We start from the raw sequence: 18086 nt of genomic DNA, 5'->3' as shown, positions 1-18086 counted from the left end.
TGTGTGAACGTGACATTAGTCAGTGACGCCTCGAGGAAGCAAGACAGAAGTTAAATAAACCAGGCAGAAATTCGTTGAGCGTAGATTTGTAACGCAAAGGTAAGTACAAACTACAAACTGAATCATAAAAATTTGTAAAGAAAGAAAAATGTAGGAAACCCAGTGCAAAATCTTGTTTGAATTAATGTGAGTGCTTGTCAATCAAAAATCACTGTAATAACAACATTTTGCTATTTGTTTAAGCTTATTCTTCTGTTGCCTATAAATGAATTTACCTTTGCTTTTTTATGTATTTTAAAAACACAACTGAAAACAATATAGCCATTATATATTCTGAATTGAACATGTGAATTGTTTAATCACTAGAATCCAACAAAAATGGCAGACTTATGGGTAAGTAAAATATTAAATATATCTATACATTGGTCTCTGAAGGTGATGTTTAATATGGAGCCAGATCTGTCTCAAAAATAATACGTTTGCAAATATAAATGCACAGCACAATTCACATTTATAATATTCAATTCGTAAATTCAAAACACAATTTGTGAACTCACAATTAAAAATTATATAATATATGTTTTGAATTGAATATTATATGAATTGGATTTGTGCATTCAGCGGGTGGCACAATCGCCTCACAACAAGGTCGCTGGTTCGAGCCTCAGTTGGGTCAGTAGGTATTTCTGTGTGGAGTTTGCATGTTCTCCCCATTTACACGTGGGTTTCCTCCGGGTGCTTCGGTTTCCCCCACAGTCCAGAGACATGCGCTATAGGTGAATTTGGTAAGCTAAATTGCCTGTAGTGTATGAGTTTGTGAATGAGTGTGTATAGATGTTTCCTAGCGATGTGTTGCAGCTGGTAGGGCATTCGCTGCGTAAAACAAATGTTGGATAAGTTGGTGGTTCATTCTGCTGTGGCGACCCCAGATTAATAAAGGGACTAAGCCGAAAAGAAAATGACTGAATGAATGATTTGCACATTTACATTTTTTTTGTTTATGAATTAGATTTGTGTATTTATGAATTGTGTTTTGAATTTCCAAATTGGATTTGTGTATTTACAAATTGCGTTTAGAATTTACAAATTGAATTTTGTAAATGTGAATTGTGAATGTATTTGTTTTTAGACTAGTCTGGCTCCATATTTAAGTAAAGAGTAGGATAAACATCTGAAGAGTAAATGTTTTCTTTTTGTGTTGTAGGAAGAATTGCAAAGTGTAGCGAATGCTGCTCCCGCTTCATTCGCAGCCGCGGTAAAATTGGCTTATTTAGTTCATTTTAATTACATAAGCTAAAGTCAGTCGTTTAATAGGAACACATTGCTTTAATATTCATTTATTGGTTGGTTAATTCTTCTTCAGCCAGGTGAGAGGGGCACCATTAAGGCTAAAGCTAACTTCAACGTCAGTGAAGATGTTGCAGCTCTCCGCAAAGCAATTGAAGGCTTTGGTAGGCAACCATCTGTAGTGTATTACTGTATACCTATAATGTTTTGTGTACAAATATTTTATAATGTCATGAGGCTACATTTTCTTTGTAGTTTGAGGGATTAATGAGTTGTATCACCAAAATGCCTTACCAGGTACAAACGAGAAGACACTGATAGAAATCCTGACCCACAGAAGCAGCAGCCAGAAGCAGGAGATTGCTAAAGCATACCGAGAAACCACAAAGAGGGTGAATCTGTGTTCTTTTGCTCAAAGACTACTTATTATTTGTGTTTTGTGCTACATGACAACTTAAATTGTCTGTCTGGACCACAGATCTTAGTAAATGACTTGAAAGGCGAGACCCATGGCGACTTTGAAAAAGTTCTTGTTGGGCTGGCAAGACCTCTGGCAGTCAATGATGCTGAATGGTTGCACAATGCAATGAAAGTCAGTAGCTGTTTCTTAGTTTTTGTCTTTTTGTGTATATTGAACAATTAATATTTAGAAACAATCTGAGACAGAAATTCAACTGTAAACATATTTTGCATGTTATTTACCAATGTGCATTTTTATTTTTCAATTTTTCTTACATTTAAAAAAATCCGTAATTTTACATTTTATTTCCGGCAGCTGGTTAGCCGAAAAAAAAAAAAAAACCTACAATAGCGTCTGTTAAATTACAGAAATTTACCGTAAAATAACAGGCATTAAATTATAGAAATTTCCTTAAATTTACTTTCTATGATTTAATGTGCTTTATTTTACAGTAAATTTCTGTAATACCAGCCGTTATTTTACAGTTTTTTTCCAGCACCCCAGCTGCTGGAAATAAAAGGTAAAATTACAGATTTTGTTTTTTTACAGTGCATGATTTGTTTTCCAGGGAGCTGGAACAAACAATAACATCCTCATAGAAATACTTTCCTCACGGACAAATAAACAAATCAAGGAGCTGTCTGCAGCATATGCTGAAGGTAAGGTGGTGATGATAAGAAAATTAGATTAAAGGAAAAAAATTAACATTTTTCCCTTTACCCTACAGAAACAAAGAAAACTCTCATACAGGCCCTTAAAACAGAGGTTTCAGGGCATTATGGCAAAGCCATCATTCTACTTGCTGAGGTAATTAAATACACACCCCTAACACTTTATTCTAATAAATACAGATGGTATTTTAAAATCTAAATGTATTTAATTGTCTCTCATTATAAGGGTGCGAGAGATGAAAACCCCAGTGTGAATGTAGACAAGGCTAGAGAAGATGCACAGGTACAGAAAACTAAAACCTTTATGTTTCCTATTGTATATCAGGTGCAGTTTTTCATTTAATGCCTAGTTCAGAAATTACATTTGTGTTATGGTGATTACTTTACTATTTGATTATTGACTCTTAATTTCTCGTTAAGTCATGAATGGCCATTAAACATGCCAAAGTTGCTTCCCAAACATTAATCACTTGTCGTGTTTTCTGTGACCAAATGTCAAAAATAAGATCATAAACAAACAATCCTACTGAAGCGGTTTATTTTGTATTGAATGTCATAAAGGAAAGAATATTGTTGCGATAGCTCATGAACCTTTTCTCCACTGTATAATTTTAGTTTGCAGCACCACTACATTGACTCATTTCACCACGTTTTTAAAGCAGTAAATGAAGTTTGAAGATGCTTTGCTTCTCTGGCCAACCTGAACAAAACAAAACATTCTTTGTCATGAAGTGTCACAGATGCAGCATTGGATGTTGTCCACTGCCAAACACATTATGAGGACACTTTTGATACAAAAGCAAATGATTTGTGTATCTAAGCTTCCATTGTTGTTCATAAATTACCTTGACAACTCAAACAGATTGCACCAAGATCTGGCATATATCATGTACACTCTAAGAAATTGCAGGGTTGATGTAAGCCACATTTAGCCAATATGATTATTATGGACCAGCTCAAGTATTCATTGTTTTTATTATTATTTTAAATGAAATGTTGGTCCCACTTTATATTAAGTGATCTTAACTTCTATGTACTTACATCAAAATATAAATACAATATACTTAATGGCTGTTTCTAAATTCCAAGAACGCAGAGAACAGACTTGTGTTCTTGTAGAGACCAGTCTTGCCAGGTCACCTTGGAAGAACGAACTCAGGAGACCGCGAGGACAGAGAACGCGTCCTGTGAGAAATGAGATGCTGCGTTCTTCTCTGGTTCTACCTGATGGTCACATGACCTTCAAGCATTTTAATGGAAATATATTTAAACATTGCAGCATTCATACAACGATTTATTGTGTTCCCCTTTTTTAAGATATATACTCTGCATAAAGACTTTACAAATATACGTTGCACAATATAATTAAAATAGATTTTTAAATGAATTTCCGCAAATAAACACCCTTAATGTGTTTATTCCTTTATTAAGATTTTCATATTAATGTTTATATTCACCGTCTCATTTAGGGAAACTCCTGAGGTAAATAACTTATATCTCTGAACTTTAATAATAAACCTATATAAAACGCTGCGCTTCCCACGTCCAGTCGCAATGACTTCTGGGACTTCTAGAGCGAGTTCGGTGCTTAAGTCTGCATCGGTGCGTCCTCAATATCAAGAACACATTCAGGAAGGTTTAAGTGTTCGTACTTGCGGTCTTGAGTATTGGAACTGAACTTATGCAGTGGATGATGACGTTACACGACAACACGAGGACACAAGATCGCTAAAGAACGCATATTGAGAAACAGCCAGCATGGTAACGCGGTGCTCGCGGGCAGTGCATGCCATCACTGCGATGGCATGTCTGTTGCCCAGTTAAGATCGCGTCTCTCTCTTGCAAAAGGGCCACCCACCCCAGATGTCCCCCGTTTCGCGATGGGCACTCGGGCAGATTTGAGGATTACAGTGGGAGTTAATCCGCCGCCGTCGGGCTTGCGGACCTCTCGCTCCTCCACGCTCTCCATCCAAGCTTCGAGTGAGAGAAGTGCTCCGTCCTTGGATGGTCGTCCTCTTACTTGATGACACAGAGGCTCAGATGTCCGTTGCTGCATCGGAGGACAGGCTGTCATCATCTGATGAAGGATTCGAACACGCTCCTTCCCTCCGGGGTAGCGAGCGTGGTGTCGGATCTAGAAGCAGACATGATAACCGTGCTTTCCCGGGCTGCTTCGACTGTGGGCCTGGAGATGGTTTATCCCCCAACCCCGTGGCCAGACCGGCTAGATGGGTGTATATGAAGGATTAAGAAGGCAAGACCTTCTAGCCTCCTGTCCCTTTTTTCTCCTGGAAGTGCACAGTAGGCTCACGCAGTCTTGGAGGGCACCTTTCTCTGCCTGATCTGTGTGCGCCTCTGCCCTCACCACCCTTGATGGTGGAGCAGCCAGTGGTACGAGTCGATTGCCAGATTAAGAGTGCCATTGCGGGCCCAAGGCATGTTGGTTATCTGTCTCCCTCTGAGCCAGAGCCCACACAGCTGTTGGCCAAGTTGCTTCCACCCTGCTTGCTAGGGCCACCTACCAGCGCTACCATGCACAGGCGCTGGCCCAGCTGCATAAGGGTGGTTTCGACTCAGGCTTGTTATGAGCCCCGCACCGCAACCGACTGAGCTCTACAGACCACAAGTCCACTGCGTGTGCCCAGGGAAGGACGATGGTGGTCCAGGAATTTTCCAGGAACGCCACCTCTGGCAAAACCTCGAGAAAAGATATGCGCAATGATGACAAAGTTTGCTTTCTTAACTCACTCATATCCCAGGCTGGCCTGTTCGGCGACATCGTCGGTGGATTCACCCAGGAAATCTCGGTGGTGCAGTCGGATGCGATGGGCTGAGTCATCTATCAGCAGGGACATAAGACCGTTGGCATCGGTCAAATGGATGGGTATCTTGAGACATTTTTGGTCAGCAAAATGTGCCAGCGTTTTGGGCCGGCCCACTCTCACGTTTTTTCTGAGACCCCGGCCCACCTAGGTGCCCTAGGTTCCTACAGCGTTCTTCTTAGACTGCGTAGTGAACCTGCAAGCGCTGCCCATGGAGGAGGCAGACCCAGCCCCTTTATTGCTGTGTCCTGTTCCGGCTTTGCGTATTATACAGGTTGTACTCAGATCTTTTAGTCCTCTGAGCAGTTCTTTATCTGTTACGGTGATCAGCAGAAGGGAAGTGCCATACCAAACAGTGGTTGGGACATACCCACTGAACAGTGGATGCCATTTCCCTCGCTTATCTGAGCCAGGACGAGCCGTGTGCTCCAGGAGTGAGAGTGCACTTCACTGTGAGTGTGCATCCTTTTGGGCGTTACCACACGGTGCCTCTCTAACAGACATTGTAAAGCTGCGGGCTGAGTGATACCTGATACATTGCGAGATTTTTTAATCTTTAGGGGAGCCGATTTCCTCAAGTGTGCTGGGAAACCCAGGAGAATGAGAATTTCATTGGCCCGTTTATATACTCTTTCAGATGATTGGATTCTGACGAAACCCCATTTATAGTGGAAGTTTTCACATAGCATTTCCGTTCCCCCCACTCCACCGGAGCATTCATAATGTATTGCATAACACTTCTAGTGCTATTGAGGTGGGATCCGAGTAGGTTAAGGTAAAGTTTGGTGCAAGGGATAGGTCAACAGTGTAATCCTAAAATGTAATTACAGAAATAATTATGTAATTACAGGTATTTAAGCAATATGAACATTGTAACGAATTAATAATTTCAGTGCAAGTACATATTAATTAAGGCCAATTAATGTAAAGTGGGACTTTATTAATGTAAAGTTTTTAACCCAGAGTTTGGATTTGTCCACATTTGATCCAAATTTGAGGTGAAACAACCCAGCATTTTAGAGTGTAGTTTAAAAAATGTACACGTCACAGTTAAAAGGAACACTCCATATTGGACAGCAAGCTAAAATCTATTCAACTTTATCTGTGTCAAAGATTATATTGTGATTTTTCTTTTTTCCTCTATAGGCTCTCTACCAAGCAGGCGAGAAGAGACTGGGAACCGATGAGTCCAAGTTCATTGAGATCCTCTGTAAACGGAGCTTCCCTCAACTGAGACAAAGTACTAACATAATCATCCAAATAAACTCAAGCAGTTGACATACAGTTGGAATTGTGTTTTAAAGCTAATTTGTCTTGTTCCAGCAACATTGGAATATAAAAACTTCAGTAAAAATACTTTGCAGAAAAGCATAGAGAAAGAAATGTCTGGAAACCTAGAAGATCTGCTAGTTTCCATTGGTAAGTTTATGAATTCTGCATGCAAATAGACAGTAAAATAATTGCTTAACCATTTCTAATCAACTTATTTTCATTACAGTGAAGTGTGCAATAAGTACCCCTGCATACTTTGCTGAAAAACTCTCCAAAAGCATGAAGGTACTGACTGATACCCATTATTCTCACTCCCTGTATTTGTAAGGCACTGATGTTTGTATTGTTGTATATTTGTGAATCTGCAGGGAGTAGGTACAGATGAAACCACTCTGACCAGAGTAATGGTCAGCCGTGGAGAGATTGACATGCTGGACATCAGAGCTGAATACAAGACACTTTATAAGCGTTCACTTTACAAGGCAATAAGTGTAAGTATTCTGCACTTAACTTCAGCTCAGGCCATCTCATATATTTCAATGCAAGTAAAACTTATTAACTGCTGACAACTGAGAGTTTTACCCTTTGTTCTTAAATTTGATGTAATGGTACAGTCTGTGTTGATAATGACTGCTGATGACTTTGCTCTTTTCATTTCAGTCTGATGTGTCTGGCTATTATGGTGACTGCCTTAAGATGATTTGCGGAGGAGAAGACTAATCCACATCCAATCCACTATGCCCTGTGAATGAAAGCAAACCAAGTGTTCAGCTTTAAATTTTAATAAAAAGGTTTTCTTTTATGGGATTTTAACACGTTTTTGGAAAATCTCATTTATATATCTGATTCACAGTTGGTAAAAGTAGAGTAAGACTCAAGTATTGATTTATAATTTATACTCAGGTGGATAACTTTTTAAGACTTAGACCCCACTGCAGTTATTTCTCTTCTTGGCATTTTTTGCTATTCCCATACGTGACGTGGATTCTGTTTATTTGATATGATTTACAGTCGTTATCTGAGTCGTTATCTAAATGCCACTCTGTTGTTCTGTTCGTCTGTTTCTGCCGCTGTCATTTATTTAATTGACCTTCCACACTTTAATTACCTCAGAGCCAGCATTGATGGCAGTTTGCCAGACGTAAAATGTCATGAAGGAAAATGTATTGAGTGGCTGTTCCTCATCAGTAATCCTTTTTTGCTAAATCTTTTACCTTTTAAAATGGCTTTTCTCCTTCCACATGGTTCCTGCTTCATATTTTGAACATTCTCCTTTTGATTTGATTTACTTTATATTGTAGCCAGACTTTCTTGCAGAGTGCAGATCTACTTCTGGTTACAAAAAAATAATATATAACATTAGCTTCCACTGTGTTTGAAATATGATAATACATATGCAGAAGCACAAGTCCCAAAAGTGGTACAACAGTCAACAAAGCATAAAATACTGCATGTTTAAAAAATCCTAACTGCACACTTGAGAATAAAGCTAGGCGTTCTTGTAATGTGCCGAGCGTTGAGTCATCTGTTCAGGGAGCTGCTGCTGCTGATGAAACTGCTCACAGTCAGGGGAGATGATCTGTATTGAGGTAGTGAAGCGCTCAAGGGAACAGCAGATCCTCATTAATCCCATGTAATAATCCCAGACACCAATTCGGTCCTGTACTTCTTCATCGACCTACATCTCTTGCTGTTATCAGATAGCTGTCACATTTGCGGAAGCATTTTATGCATATGGCTTTACAGCCATTGACGTTTTCCCTTTACTGAATATTACAATTTAAATATATTCCATGTAGATATTCCACATATAACTGAGTGTTGTGTAGTCTTTTATATACATTGAATCTAAAATCTAAATATGAAAAAATATATATACAGTGCTCAGCATATGCTTTATGAGTACACCCCTCACAAAACTTCTCATTTAAATTCAGATTTTTCTATAGCAAGCTTTACAATATTATGTATGCATTAGTTTAGTCAGTACTGAAGCCAAATCTGGAGCTAATCTAACAAAATAACTTACAATAATAGTCAAAAAATTAGTAGCCCAAATGTATATGTTAGGGAAAAATATTAAATACATAAAAAAAAGCACAAATCAAGAGAAACAAAAATATATACAATTTTGTTAGAATGTTGTAGTTTGTAGTTTTTTTTTTTTTTTTACAATATTTCACATGAATTTAAATGCATTATCATTATATTTCTAAAGATGATCTGTGACTAAAATATGATTTTAATGAATATATGTTTAATAAATCTGTTTTGTTTAAATGCACCGATATAAATTACCCATATTCACTGAGAAATAAATACAAATATTTATTTTCAAAATGGGGTGTACTCAATTATATATTATGCATGAAGAGGAACCTGCAGATTTTTACAGTGTTTGTCCATTAGAGGGCAGGACATTTTCACAATCTGAGTAACAGATGTACCTGAAGATCCTCAAAGAGTCTTATGTTGTCTGCTCAGACTGGTTATTATCACGTGACTGTCTCAATCTGACGTAATCTCTGTCAACAGTATGTGTTAAACAATATTTGTGAAATTTCCCCCCAAACTTATTTGAAAATGACAACAATAGCCATCTTTAATCTTTTCCTAAATTAATGAAACATTGACAGTTAAAAGAGGTGCTTAAATATTTATTTCCCAATGACAGATATTTAAGGAATATACTAAAAATAAACTGAAATGTAATAAAATTGCGGATTGAATCATTGAATTAACATTTAATAAGATTTTACTCAGTAGAGGCTATGGGACAAAATGACTTGCTTATTATTGATTAGTTAGCTTACTATTAATTATTGTTTCTTATTAATTAGCTCGTTATTTCATTAATTTGAACGTGCGAAACAACAGGACAGTTTACTTAATATTTAAAAAAAAAATCTTGTCATGCAACCAAACTGTATAGGACCATTTGAACTCTAAATTCACCATTTTAGTTATGAGTTTCAGTGATGTTAATTTATATGCGTAATTTCTGTGTACATTTAATCCCCGTTTTAAAGGCAATCTACTTGTTACATTAGATACAAATCTATCCAACCATTCCAAAACACACAATTGCACACAAAAGAGAAATGAATGCGGCAGTCTGCTCTCCACTCTCTCCCAAACCACCCATTCACATCTTTCACCGACGGCACGATCTTCAATCAAACAAACTGCTGAACAAAACGCAGGCAGAGACAGTCACCCGGGCCGCCCCATCAGAGCAGAGCATCTGCAGGACGCGCCTCGCTCACACCAATCATGACAATGGGAAGGAAATGGACAAAAACAAAGTTAGGTTGTCAGAGAGGCGGATTGGGCAATAACAAACCTCCCACTAAATCTACGGCGAGTCACGAGAGTTCCAACTTTATCAGTGTGACGGGGGACTTCCAGAGCACGAGGAAGAAGCGCGCCGCCCGCCCGCCGTGCACACGGTAACCGACGCTTTCCGCGAAAACAACCCGAACGCGCTGCCGCACCGAGAATTGCGGGGTTATTATTGCAGTCTCGTGTTTTACTATGAAACGCGGTGTCCTCCTCAAGCAGATAGAGGAAGCCAGTCAGCTAGCGAGCTGGCTAACTGAACTATCCAAAGGGGAAGTGGCAGCAACCATCGTTTAAGAGTTTCGCTAGCGTAGCTTCCGCCTAACACACCCACTTTCAGTCTGTTTGTTGTTCGCATTGGTTTCAAATAACCGGGACTTGAACCAACTTGGGCTTTTCACATAAAGCATGCTTGGGATGAACGGAGCGTTTCGCCGTTGTTAGCCAGCTAGCGAGGCAAATGGTCTCTCCGGCTCCTGCACAGGCTCGCTAGCCAGCCGAGACTGGAGTCGGCCTGAAAACACAGCGGTCGCGCTCGTGTTGTTGTCACTCATTAACGACAACACGCTTTATTTCTATGCAGTTGCTTCGTCGGGCTTTGGGGGGAAATAAGGAAGCATTCAGCGACGCCTTTCTGCGTCCCTCGAGCGCTGAAGTGCCTGGCGCATCTCGGGAGAGAGAATCTCTCAGCATGCTGGACTAAAGAGCCGAGATCATGAGCAGACTGGAGTTTTAATCGTCTTTGGCTCGTTTGGAACTGTCCGTTTTGGGGAAGGCGGGAAAACTAGAGGCAAGAATGAAGAAGTTTTCGCGAATGCCGAAGTCTGAGAGCGGAAGTCTCGGGGGTGGGTCTGGGTCTGGTACTGGAAGCAGCAACTACATCGGGAAGGTGTTCGCTGTCGGTCGATACCAAGTGACTGTGGAGGAGCTTATCGCTGAAGGTAAATGCATGCACTGGATTTAGGCCAAAGAAAACGGGATGTTCAAACTTGACCTACTGATGAAGTTTATATGAACCCCTCAGATATGTTCCATAGCACCATAAGCAGTTCAAGAGAGGGTATATATATATATATATATATATATATATATATATATATATATATATATATATATATATATATATATATATATATGCAAACATGGTGTTTACTTCAGGTTGCAGCTGATCATTCCATTAACAGTGATGCTTCTCATAAAGTGCTTCCCTAAATCTAATGTCATTTCTTGTCTTTGTCACTGTTGATAATCACATGGTTTTGGATCAGGAGGTCTGGGCTCTCCCTAATCTTGACCTCATGTTGTCAAACCAGCATAAAAAAGCCGCTGTCTTTTATCTTGTCCTCACTATAGATTTAGTGAAACCTCAGGCCTTTTTCAAACAGTCAATTGTTTTATTGCCTTGCGATTACTACACTTGGCCTTGGCACAGGTAGTAAAACAGACTTTATCATCGCATATGCCATGTTATCCCTACACAATTCAGAGAACTGCTTCTTTTTGATTTAACAGTTGCTCCCTTAGATTGAAGCAGTTTGTTTTGATTATAAACTCTACCTGAACAGGTTTAAAAATATTCCAACTTGGTTGTTGCACACATTATGAAATGGCACTTTTAAACGGTCCAGTAAATCCCTGTCTTTAGTGTATTGTAGTGTTTTATTTGTGTGTGTGCGCCTTCTAAAACACTCTTATATATCTGCCATCTATTGTGATTAAAAATACTAGTGTGTTTGTTTGTTTTCTGTGCAAATGTTTTTAGTTCTGTGAGTTTCACTGAACTGTAACTTGGCAGCCATCAACTTGCTGACGGGACACAATTATTTAATTTGCCATGAGTGCAAAAGTTTGACCTCACAAACAACTGTTGGTTTTGAAAAAAAATGCTTTATTCTTTTCCTTGTTTGGGATTTTCAGTTTTTTTAATAAACTGAATGGATTTGATCACGTTTGGTCATTTAACAGTGTTCCAAAACATTCAAGGGAAAGAAAAATACTTTAAAATATATAATCTTATACAAAAACATGTTTCTTCACGTTCCAGCTGTGATTGCGGCCCATATATACTTTATTTGTTGTATATCTTTATTTTATGTACATACATATTCGAAAATGGGTTTGGTTGTTTTCAGTGTATAATTTTAGTTTGACACTTGTAAAGAGATTATTCCAAAATCTAAATTCTGTCATTCACTCACTCTCATGTCATTTTAAATTCACTGTAAAAAAATATTTGGCATTTACAATTCTCAAAACATTGAAATCCATGACCTCAAAATACGTAAACTAGCTCACTAGTTAACTAACTCAAAGATTAAATTAGTTGTACCTTATGTGTTTTATACACAATTTACTATTACTGCTGATTAACTTATTTATGGTAATGGTCAAGTGCTATTTAGCCACCACAACACACTAATATGCGCTAATCTAACTACAAAAGAGACTTGCGTGTGTGTGTGTGGTTTTTTTAAAGCAACATGCAGTATTTAGTCTTGAAATTTGGTTAGTCATCCTTGACAAAACCACAGGCTCTACTGTTTACCATAGTGGTAACCCATCAAAACTTCACATAACAGTACATTTAACTCTAATACCTCTATCCCTGAATTAAACCAGAGTAAAATCACAAGCTAATACTTAATTTTTACATCTATTCTCATTATGCAATCTGCTGCAATGCTCAAGGAACTCTGTTGTCAGTTTAAGTTCACATTTTGAGTCCATGTAACTTTTTTTAATATTCAACCCGTCAAGTACAAAAGCAAAGATTAATATTTTAGTATAAATAACCAATAAATTGGGTGGTGTGATGGCGCAGTGGGTAGCTCTGTTGCCGCACAGCAAGGTTGCTTGTTTGAGCCTCGCCTGGGTCAGTTGGCATTTTGTGTGGAGTTTGCATGTTCTCCCCCGTGTTCGTGTGGGTTTTATCCGGGTGCTCTGGTTTCCACCACAGTCCAAAGACATGCACCATAGGTGAATTGCGTAAACTTAATTGTCCATGTATGTGTTTGAATGAGAATGTATGGATGTTTCCCAGTGATGGGTTGCAGCTGAAAGGGCATCCGCTGTGTAAAACATATGCTGGATAAGTTGGCGGATCATTCCGCTGTGGCGACCCCTGATTAATAAAGCCAAAAAGAAAATGAATGAATGAATAACCGATAAATTTACACCTGGTAAAAGATGCGTTTTGTTCAATTGGATCACAAGTAGACAAGGGAGACGCATATCTGTGTACACATGTTTTTTTTACAATATTAAAGCAGTCCGGTCAAATACATTTTCTTGCACCTCTAGAGGTAGTTGAAAGTCCGTCTCACAAAATTTGTGAGTCATTTACTTTGTTCTTAGCCTCGTCTACTTGTGCTTGGATTTACATGCACAGTTAAACACATAGTTGTAAATAGCACCTGTGTTACATCTCCTTTTCTGTATCAAAAAAGACAGTAAAACACTTGAATTGTGGATAATGTCATGTACTTTCGAAACAAGTAAATGACACTCTTTTTTTTTTAGGAAAATCTGGATTCAGTGGCCATTTTGATGTTATTTAACAGCCTGTTAGAAGTAATGGAAGTTGCTTCCTCTGTGTTTGCTGACTTTGCCTGACTGTTTGTTCCTCTTGCATGATCACCATGCTATCTTTTTGTTGTTCCAGTGAATAATTTCAGGCAACTCATTAGAGACAGTTGTGGCGGAGGCAAGGGGCGAGGTTGGCATTTGAGTGAGGGACTAAAATTGTTAATGTGAACATGGTTCATTCTATCATTAGCCCATTCACAGTAGCTCTCCAAGAACTTGTCCACATGATTGCAAAGTAATGAGATGATTTCTGGGGCATTTGAATGAAGCCACTTTCACTCTTGCTATTGTGCTGAAGAGAAATCAGCAGTGAAGTACAGTAACTGGTTTTCCCCTGTCAGGACGGAATAAAGATCTTTTCTGTCTGGAAAAAGTAATAGTGGCTGTTCATGGTTTTCTATGTGAATTAAATGCAAATTGTGTCAGGAGCCTGTGTGAAAACTTAATAGCCGGCCACCTGCTCACATTTCTGTCAACAAACCCTGTGAGGACTACTTTCTTTTGTCAACAAACTCCGTCCCTTTTGCCATATTTCACTTCTTCAGTTTTGACTGACAGAATTTGTTTGGTCTTTCAATTAAACAATACCCGTTACACTCATTTGTCACCAGACCAGTTTAGAGCGGTTCCTAATGTAAGGACATTGCACTGCAGTTGATTGGAGCGTCACTGGACTGACCTTGAATGAGTCGTGTGCGGGAGGTGTTACCCCCTAAACTGAGCATGTGCTGTGCTAAGAGCCACTCTGATTTCCTTATCTGCTTTGCCACTATTTCAGCCTCTCTGTCCTGTTGACCATGAAGGCGTTTGTAAAGGAGAGATTGGCCATTTGTCAACCCCAGAGACTTTGGCATTGGTCTCTTCTTTTCGTACATCAGTGTTATGGCCTCTGTTTTGTTTAGTCATTGGATAATGTTTCCCAGCACTACATGTGTTTGTTCACATGGATAGACATCTATCAGTGTAAAAATAGGCCTAAAAAGTCTCCGTTTTATTTTCTGGCCTACTTTCATTTGTCAAACATCCATTGGAATTTCCAAAAAAGTGACACTTTTTGATCACTTTGATGGAACTGGCATATGTGTTTTAATGTCATTGCAAAGCACGTTGTGTTTCAGTCTTTTCTTACAAGACGTCACAACTAAAATTGAGATAAGATGTAATGAAAATGTCTGTGAACAAGAAGTGTTTGTAAACGTTAAGACATTTTACAGCTCTTAGCTGTGCAAATTAATTTGACTGATTTGCTAAACAGTAGGCCATATGTATACATAATCATTTTTACTGTGGCTCATTTGTTTAACCCAACATTCACCCTGTTTTGACCCTGTTGTTTGCTGCTGTGTAATTGATTTGCTTGCCATGCATATCAGTTCAGTTTCAGTCACATCTTAAATGACCTGTTGTGGAGTAAATTAGCAGCAAATTTTCATTTTTATGTTAACAATTTCTTTATCAAATTAATGCCCCAGTCTGTGATTCTCCAAATTGGAACTGAATTTGCTATATATCTAGTATATACCTATATATCTATTAGGGCTGCATTATATTGACAAAAATCTAACTTTTTGGTTTTTATGTATTCCTATATGTTACTATAGGAAAACATTTTGTTATGAAATGAAATGAAATGAATACAACTAGATGACTTGAAAAAATACAACATTTTTGGAAAGAATTCATTGATTTGGATTGGTGGACTGATGATTTTGTAGGAGAGAATCGTGCATAAAATATAATAATTATATTACAAGCATAGATGAATACAATAGAGCACAGGTGTCAGACTCTTGGTACCTTCCATTTGGAAGGTCTCATCCCTATGCCCTATTTCCTTCATAGAGTATACCTTTCTGTGAACTTCCCTCCATTTTACTTTTAAAATGATCAAAATGGGTCAATCTTAATACACTTAAAAGAAACAAGAAATAATAAAATGATTTTCTTTCATTTTATTACTTTTTTTTTGTCTATAATTGTCCTTGTATGTTTACTGTTATGCAAATTGCAAAAAAAAAAAGTGTACATGAAGTGTCCATCAGTTGTAACTTTTAAAATCCTTCATTCAGAAGGGCCCTTTGGAGTGGCTGTTTTGAACACTTCGATTTGGAACAACACTTCAATATGGCAGTCATTATTATTATTATTATTATTAGTATTACTATTATTATTAGTATTTATTTATTTATTTTTTCCATTTTTGTTCAGTCCAAAGTGCCCGTGATATTTCCCATTTTCGCAGCTCTGCACAGATTAGCTTTAACCCTAATTAAACACACCTGATCAAACAAAGCGAGTCCTTCAGGCTTGTTTGAATCCTACAGGTAAGTGTGTTGAAACAGGGTTGGAACTAAACTTTGCAGGTCTGTGGCCCTCCGGGAGTTTGACGTCCCTACAATAGTGCATAGATAAAAGTGAAATAAACGGTGCTGTGTGGTTTTCAATGTCAAATATGTTGTTTCAATGACATTGAATAGTCTTCATTGTATAAATGATTCAATAAAAGTGATCTTTATTGAAGGTATGATTTATTGTGCCAGAATCAACTCTCTTGAATTGCTCACACAATCACAGGCCTTAAAAGCACATGCAAATGAAAAAAACATTCACTCTATTCCTCAGTCACTCTGCAAATCTCACATGTTTTGAACTATGGATCCTGATCAGCTATAGTTCCGATTAGGGCTGGACGATATTGCAAAAAAAATGAGCACAGTATCATGTTTCACATCACTCGATATCGATAATTATTGAATATTTTTTAACAATACATTTAGGAATATTAGGTTTTTTTTTTATTTAACCACTTTATTTTCATTTACCAACATTACGAAGGCAAATAGTTTTAATAGTCAAAAACAAAAATATTTAAAACAAAATATCCCATCACTTTATAATAAAAAATACATAAGTGTTAAAGAGACTCTTAAACTTGATAAATGTTACAAAGTGTGTGTGCAATCGTAAAGTGTGAATAATAATGATACAGTAAACCTCAAACTCTGTAAACAAAACAAATTATGATCATCAGATCTGAGCTTTCAAGTAAAGCAACTAACCATCATTATACAAATACATATTAAACATTAAAAGTTGTGAAGTTGAATGACTACATTACCCCTATGCTAAAAAAAAATCTTTCAGATGGGGTGCTAGTGGCTGGAATGCACAAGAAAAGAAACCAAAAAGCCACCATGGCGACATCCTTACATCCTTTTTTGTTACAATCTCCTCACTGCTGCTATACGACACTCATTTTCGCATGTGTTGTTATCCTGACCTTGAAGTAATAGCGTGAGTGTGCGGTTTCCCTTAACCATTTCTGTGCATTTTGCACTCACTCTCCCCGGCGTCTCCTCGTAACTAGGAGACCATAAAGAGTTTTCGCAGAGGATGACAAATGGACCAAACCATTGCTGCAGCTTCAATGCAAGTTAATGCAGAAAAGTAAAAGTGTTGGTTGCGCTCTGTTTGTCTCAGGTAATTAGTCTCCCATTATTACCGAAATGTGTATATCCATACAAAGTTGTGAAGCAGATTGGTTCGTTCTACTTGCATGAATCGCGGTGGCTCGCAGAAATTTGATGAAGTTCTTATGTTTTCAGAACTAGTGCGCCTGGAATGTGCGCATGCGTGCACACTGTGCGCATCATGCAAATTGCGCAGCTTCATTGAAAATGACAAACTTACACCCTAAGCGTATTGGCATTTTCTTCCAAGGTGTTATGCTCAGCAGCCACGTTTTAATAAAACTGTAACTATTCATAGCGAAACCTCATATCGAACTTTTTTTTTTTAGCGTGATTGACAATGGTGTCAATATATACCGATAAATACCGATACCAATTTTATCACTCAGCCCTAGCAGCGATCTCTATAAATCCAAATCTTGCTATGTGACTGAAGACGCATGTTGTGATATCGATGCTGAAACATAAAAGACTTTATGGTGGCACATGATTTACTCCTTGAAAAATATCATGAATCCATGCGTCTTGCATCTTTTTCAGAAACTAGATGTTATGCTATAGTTTCTCTTTGCTTGTTACCTCCCTTTTGTTAAATCGGTGTCATCTTCAGATGACATAACAATTAGCAACAGTCCTCCAGTGGCAGCACTGCCAGTGAATGAAAACAGTCATTTAAAGGAGCTTGCAAGATAAGGATTTGAAACCAGGGACTCCATAAGCAGGCAAGACCCACAGGGTGTAACCTCTTTTCCTTTTAAACCAGCCTTTTCTAAATCCTACAAATCCTATGGTAATAATGATCACATTTTGTATGAAACCTTTTTTTTTTTTTTCGTGGCCTGGCTGCATTTGGCACAAGCCGACATTCTGCCAATGGCACTTTTGAGAGTAGACGTACTTGTCAGGTTTTCCACACTCTTTCGTAAAACCTTTTTCTGTCTTTAACATTTCAGATGTACCACACACACACAGAGACAGTTCTTACACTGCTTTGAGAAAAATAGGTCACTCAAGCTTTGTGAGTCAGAGTAGGGTTGGCATCTCACACCATGTGTTGGCTCAAAAGAGTTCCTTAAGCAATACTCTGTCAAAACACTAGTACTCTAAGATTATCTAACTGTGATTTAGCTCTAATCCTTTTGTCTAAATCAGTATGTTGCATGTTGCGTGCGTTGAATGG

General features: G+C 38.1%; 2 protein-coding genes across 3 annotated transcripts in view; both read left to right on the top strand.

The window, feature by feature from the left end:
• The first annotated feature begins 7 nt into the window (after nt 1-7).
• On the top strand, nt 8-7325 carry anxa3a (annexin A3a). Of its 2 annotated transcripts, XM_056458289.1 has the most exons (14): nt 8-99; nt 367-393; nt 1205-1255; nt 1364-1451; nt 1585-1679; nt 1766-1879; nt 2316-2406; nt 2475-2554; nt 2645-2701; nt 6387-6480; nt 6564-6659; nt 6739-6797; nt 6881-7003; nt 7173-7325. In XM_056458289.1, the coding sequence occupies exons 2-14, from the start codon at nt 379-381 to the stop codon at nt 7230-7232; spliced, it is 1023 nt and encodes a 340-aa protein (XP_056314264.1). In that variant the 5' UTR covers nt 8-99; nt 367-378; the 3' UTR covers nt 7233-7325. The 2 variants fall into 2 exon arrangements, with proteins under 2 accessions (XP_056314264.1, XP_056314266.1); XM_056458291.1 differs by lacking the exon at nt 1205-1255.
• Nucleotides 7326-9791: 2466 nt separating this feature from the next.
• Nucleotides 9792-18086, top strand: part of bmp2k (BMP2 inducible kinase) — a 49306-nt gene continuing 41011 nt past the window's right edge. Inside the window, 1 exon segment of the mRNA XM_056458286.1 lies at nt 9792-10792. Within this exon segment, the coding sequence (XP_056314261.1) occupies nt 10648-10792 (145 nt within the window). The 5' untranslated portion in view covers nt 9792-10647.

Source organism: Danio aesculapii, chromosome 5 (assembly GCF_903798145.1).
Source record: "Danio aesculapii chromosome 5, fDanAes4.1, whole genome shotgun sequence".
NCBI classification, from domain to species: domain Eukaryota; kingdom Metazoa; phylum Chordata; class Actinopteri; order Cypriniformes; family Danionidae; genus Danio; species Danio aesculapii.
Note: the sequence above shows the minus strand (reverse complement) of the source record. Positions and strands in the feature narration are given on the sequence as shown.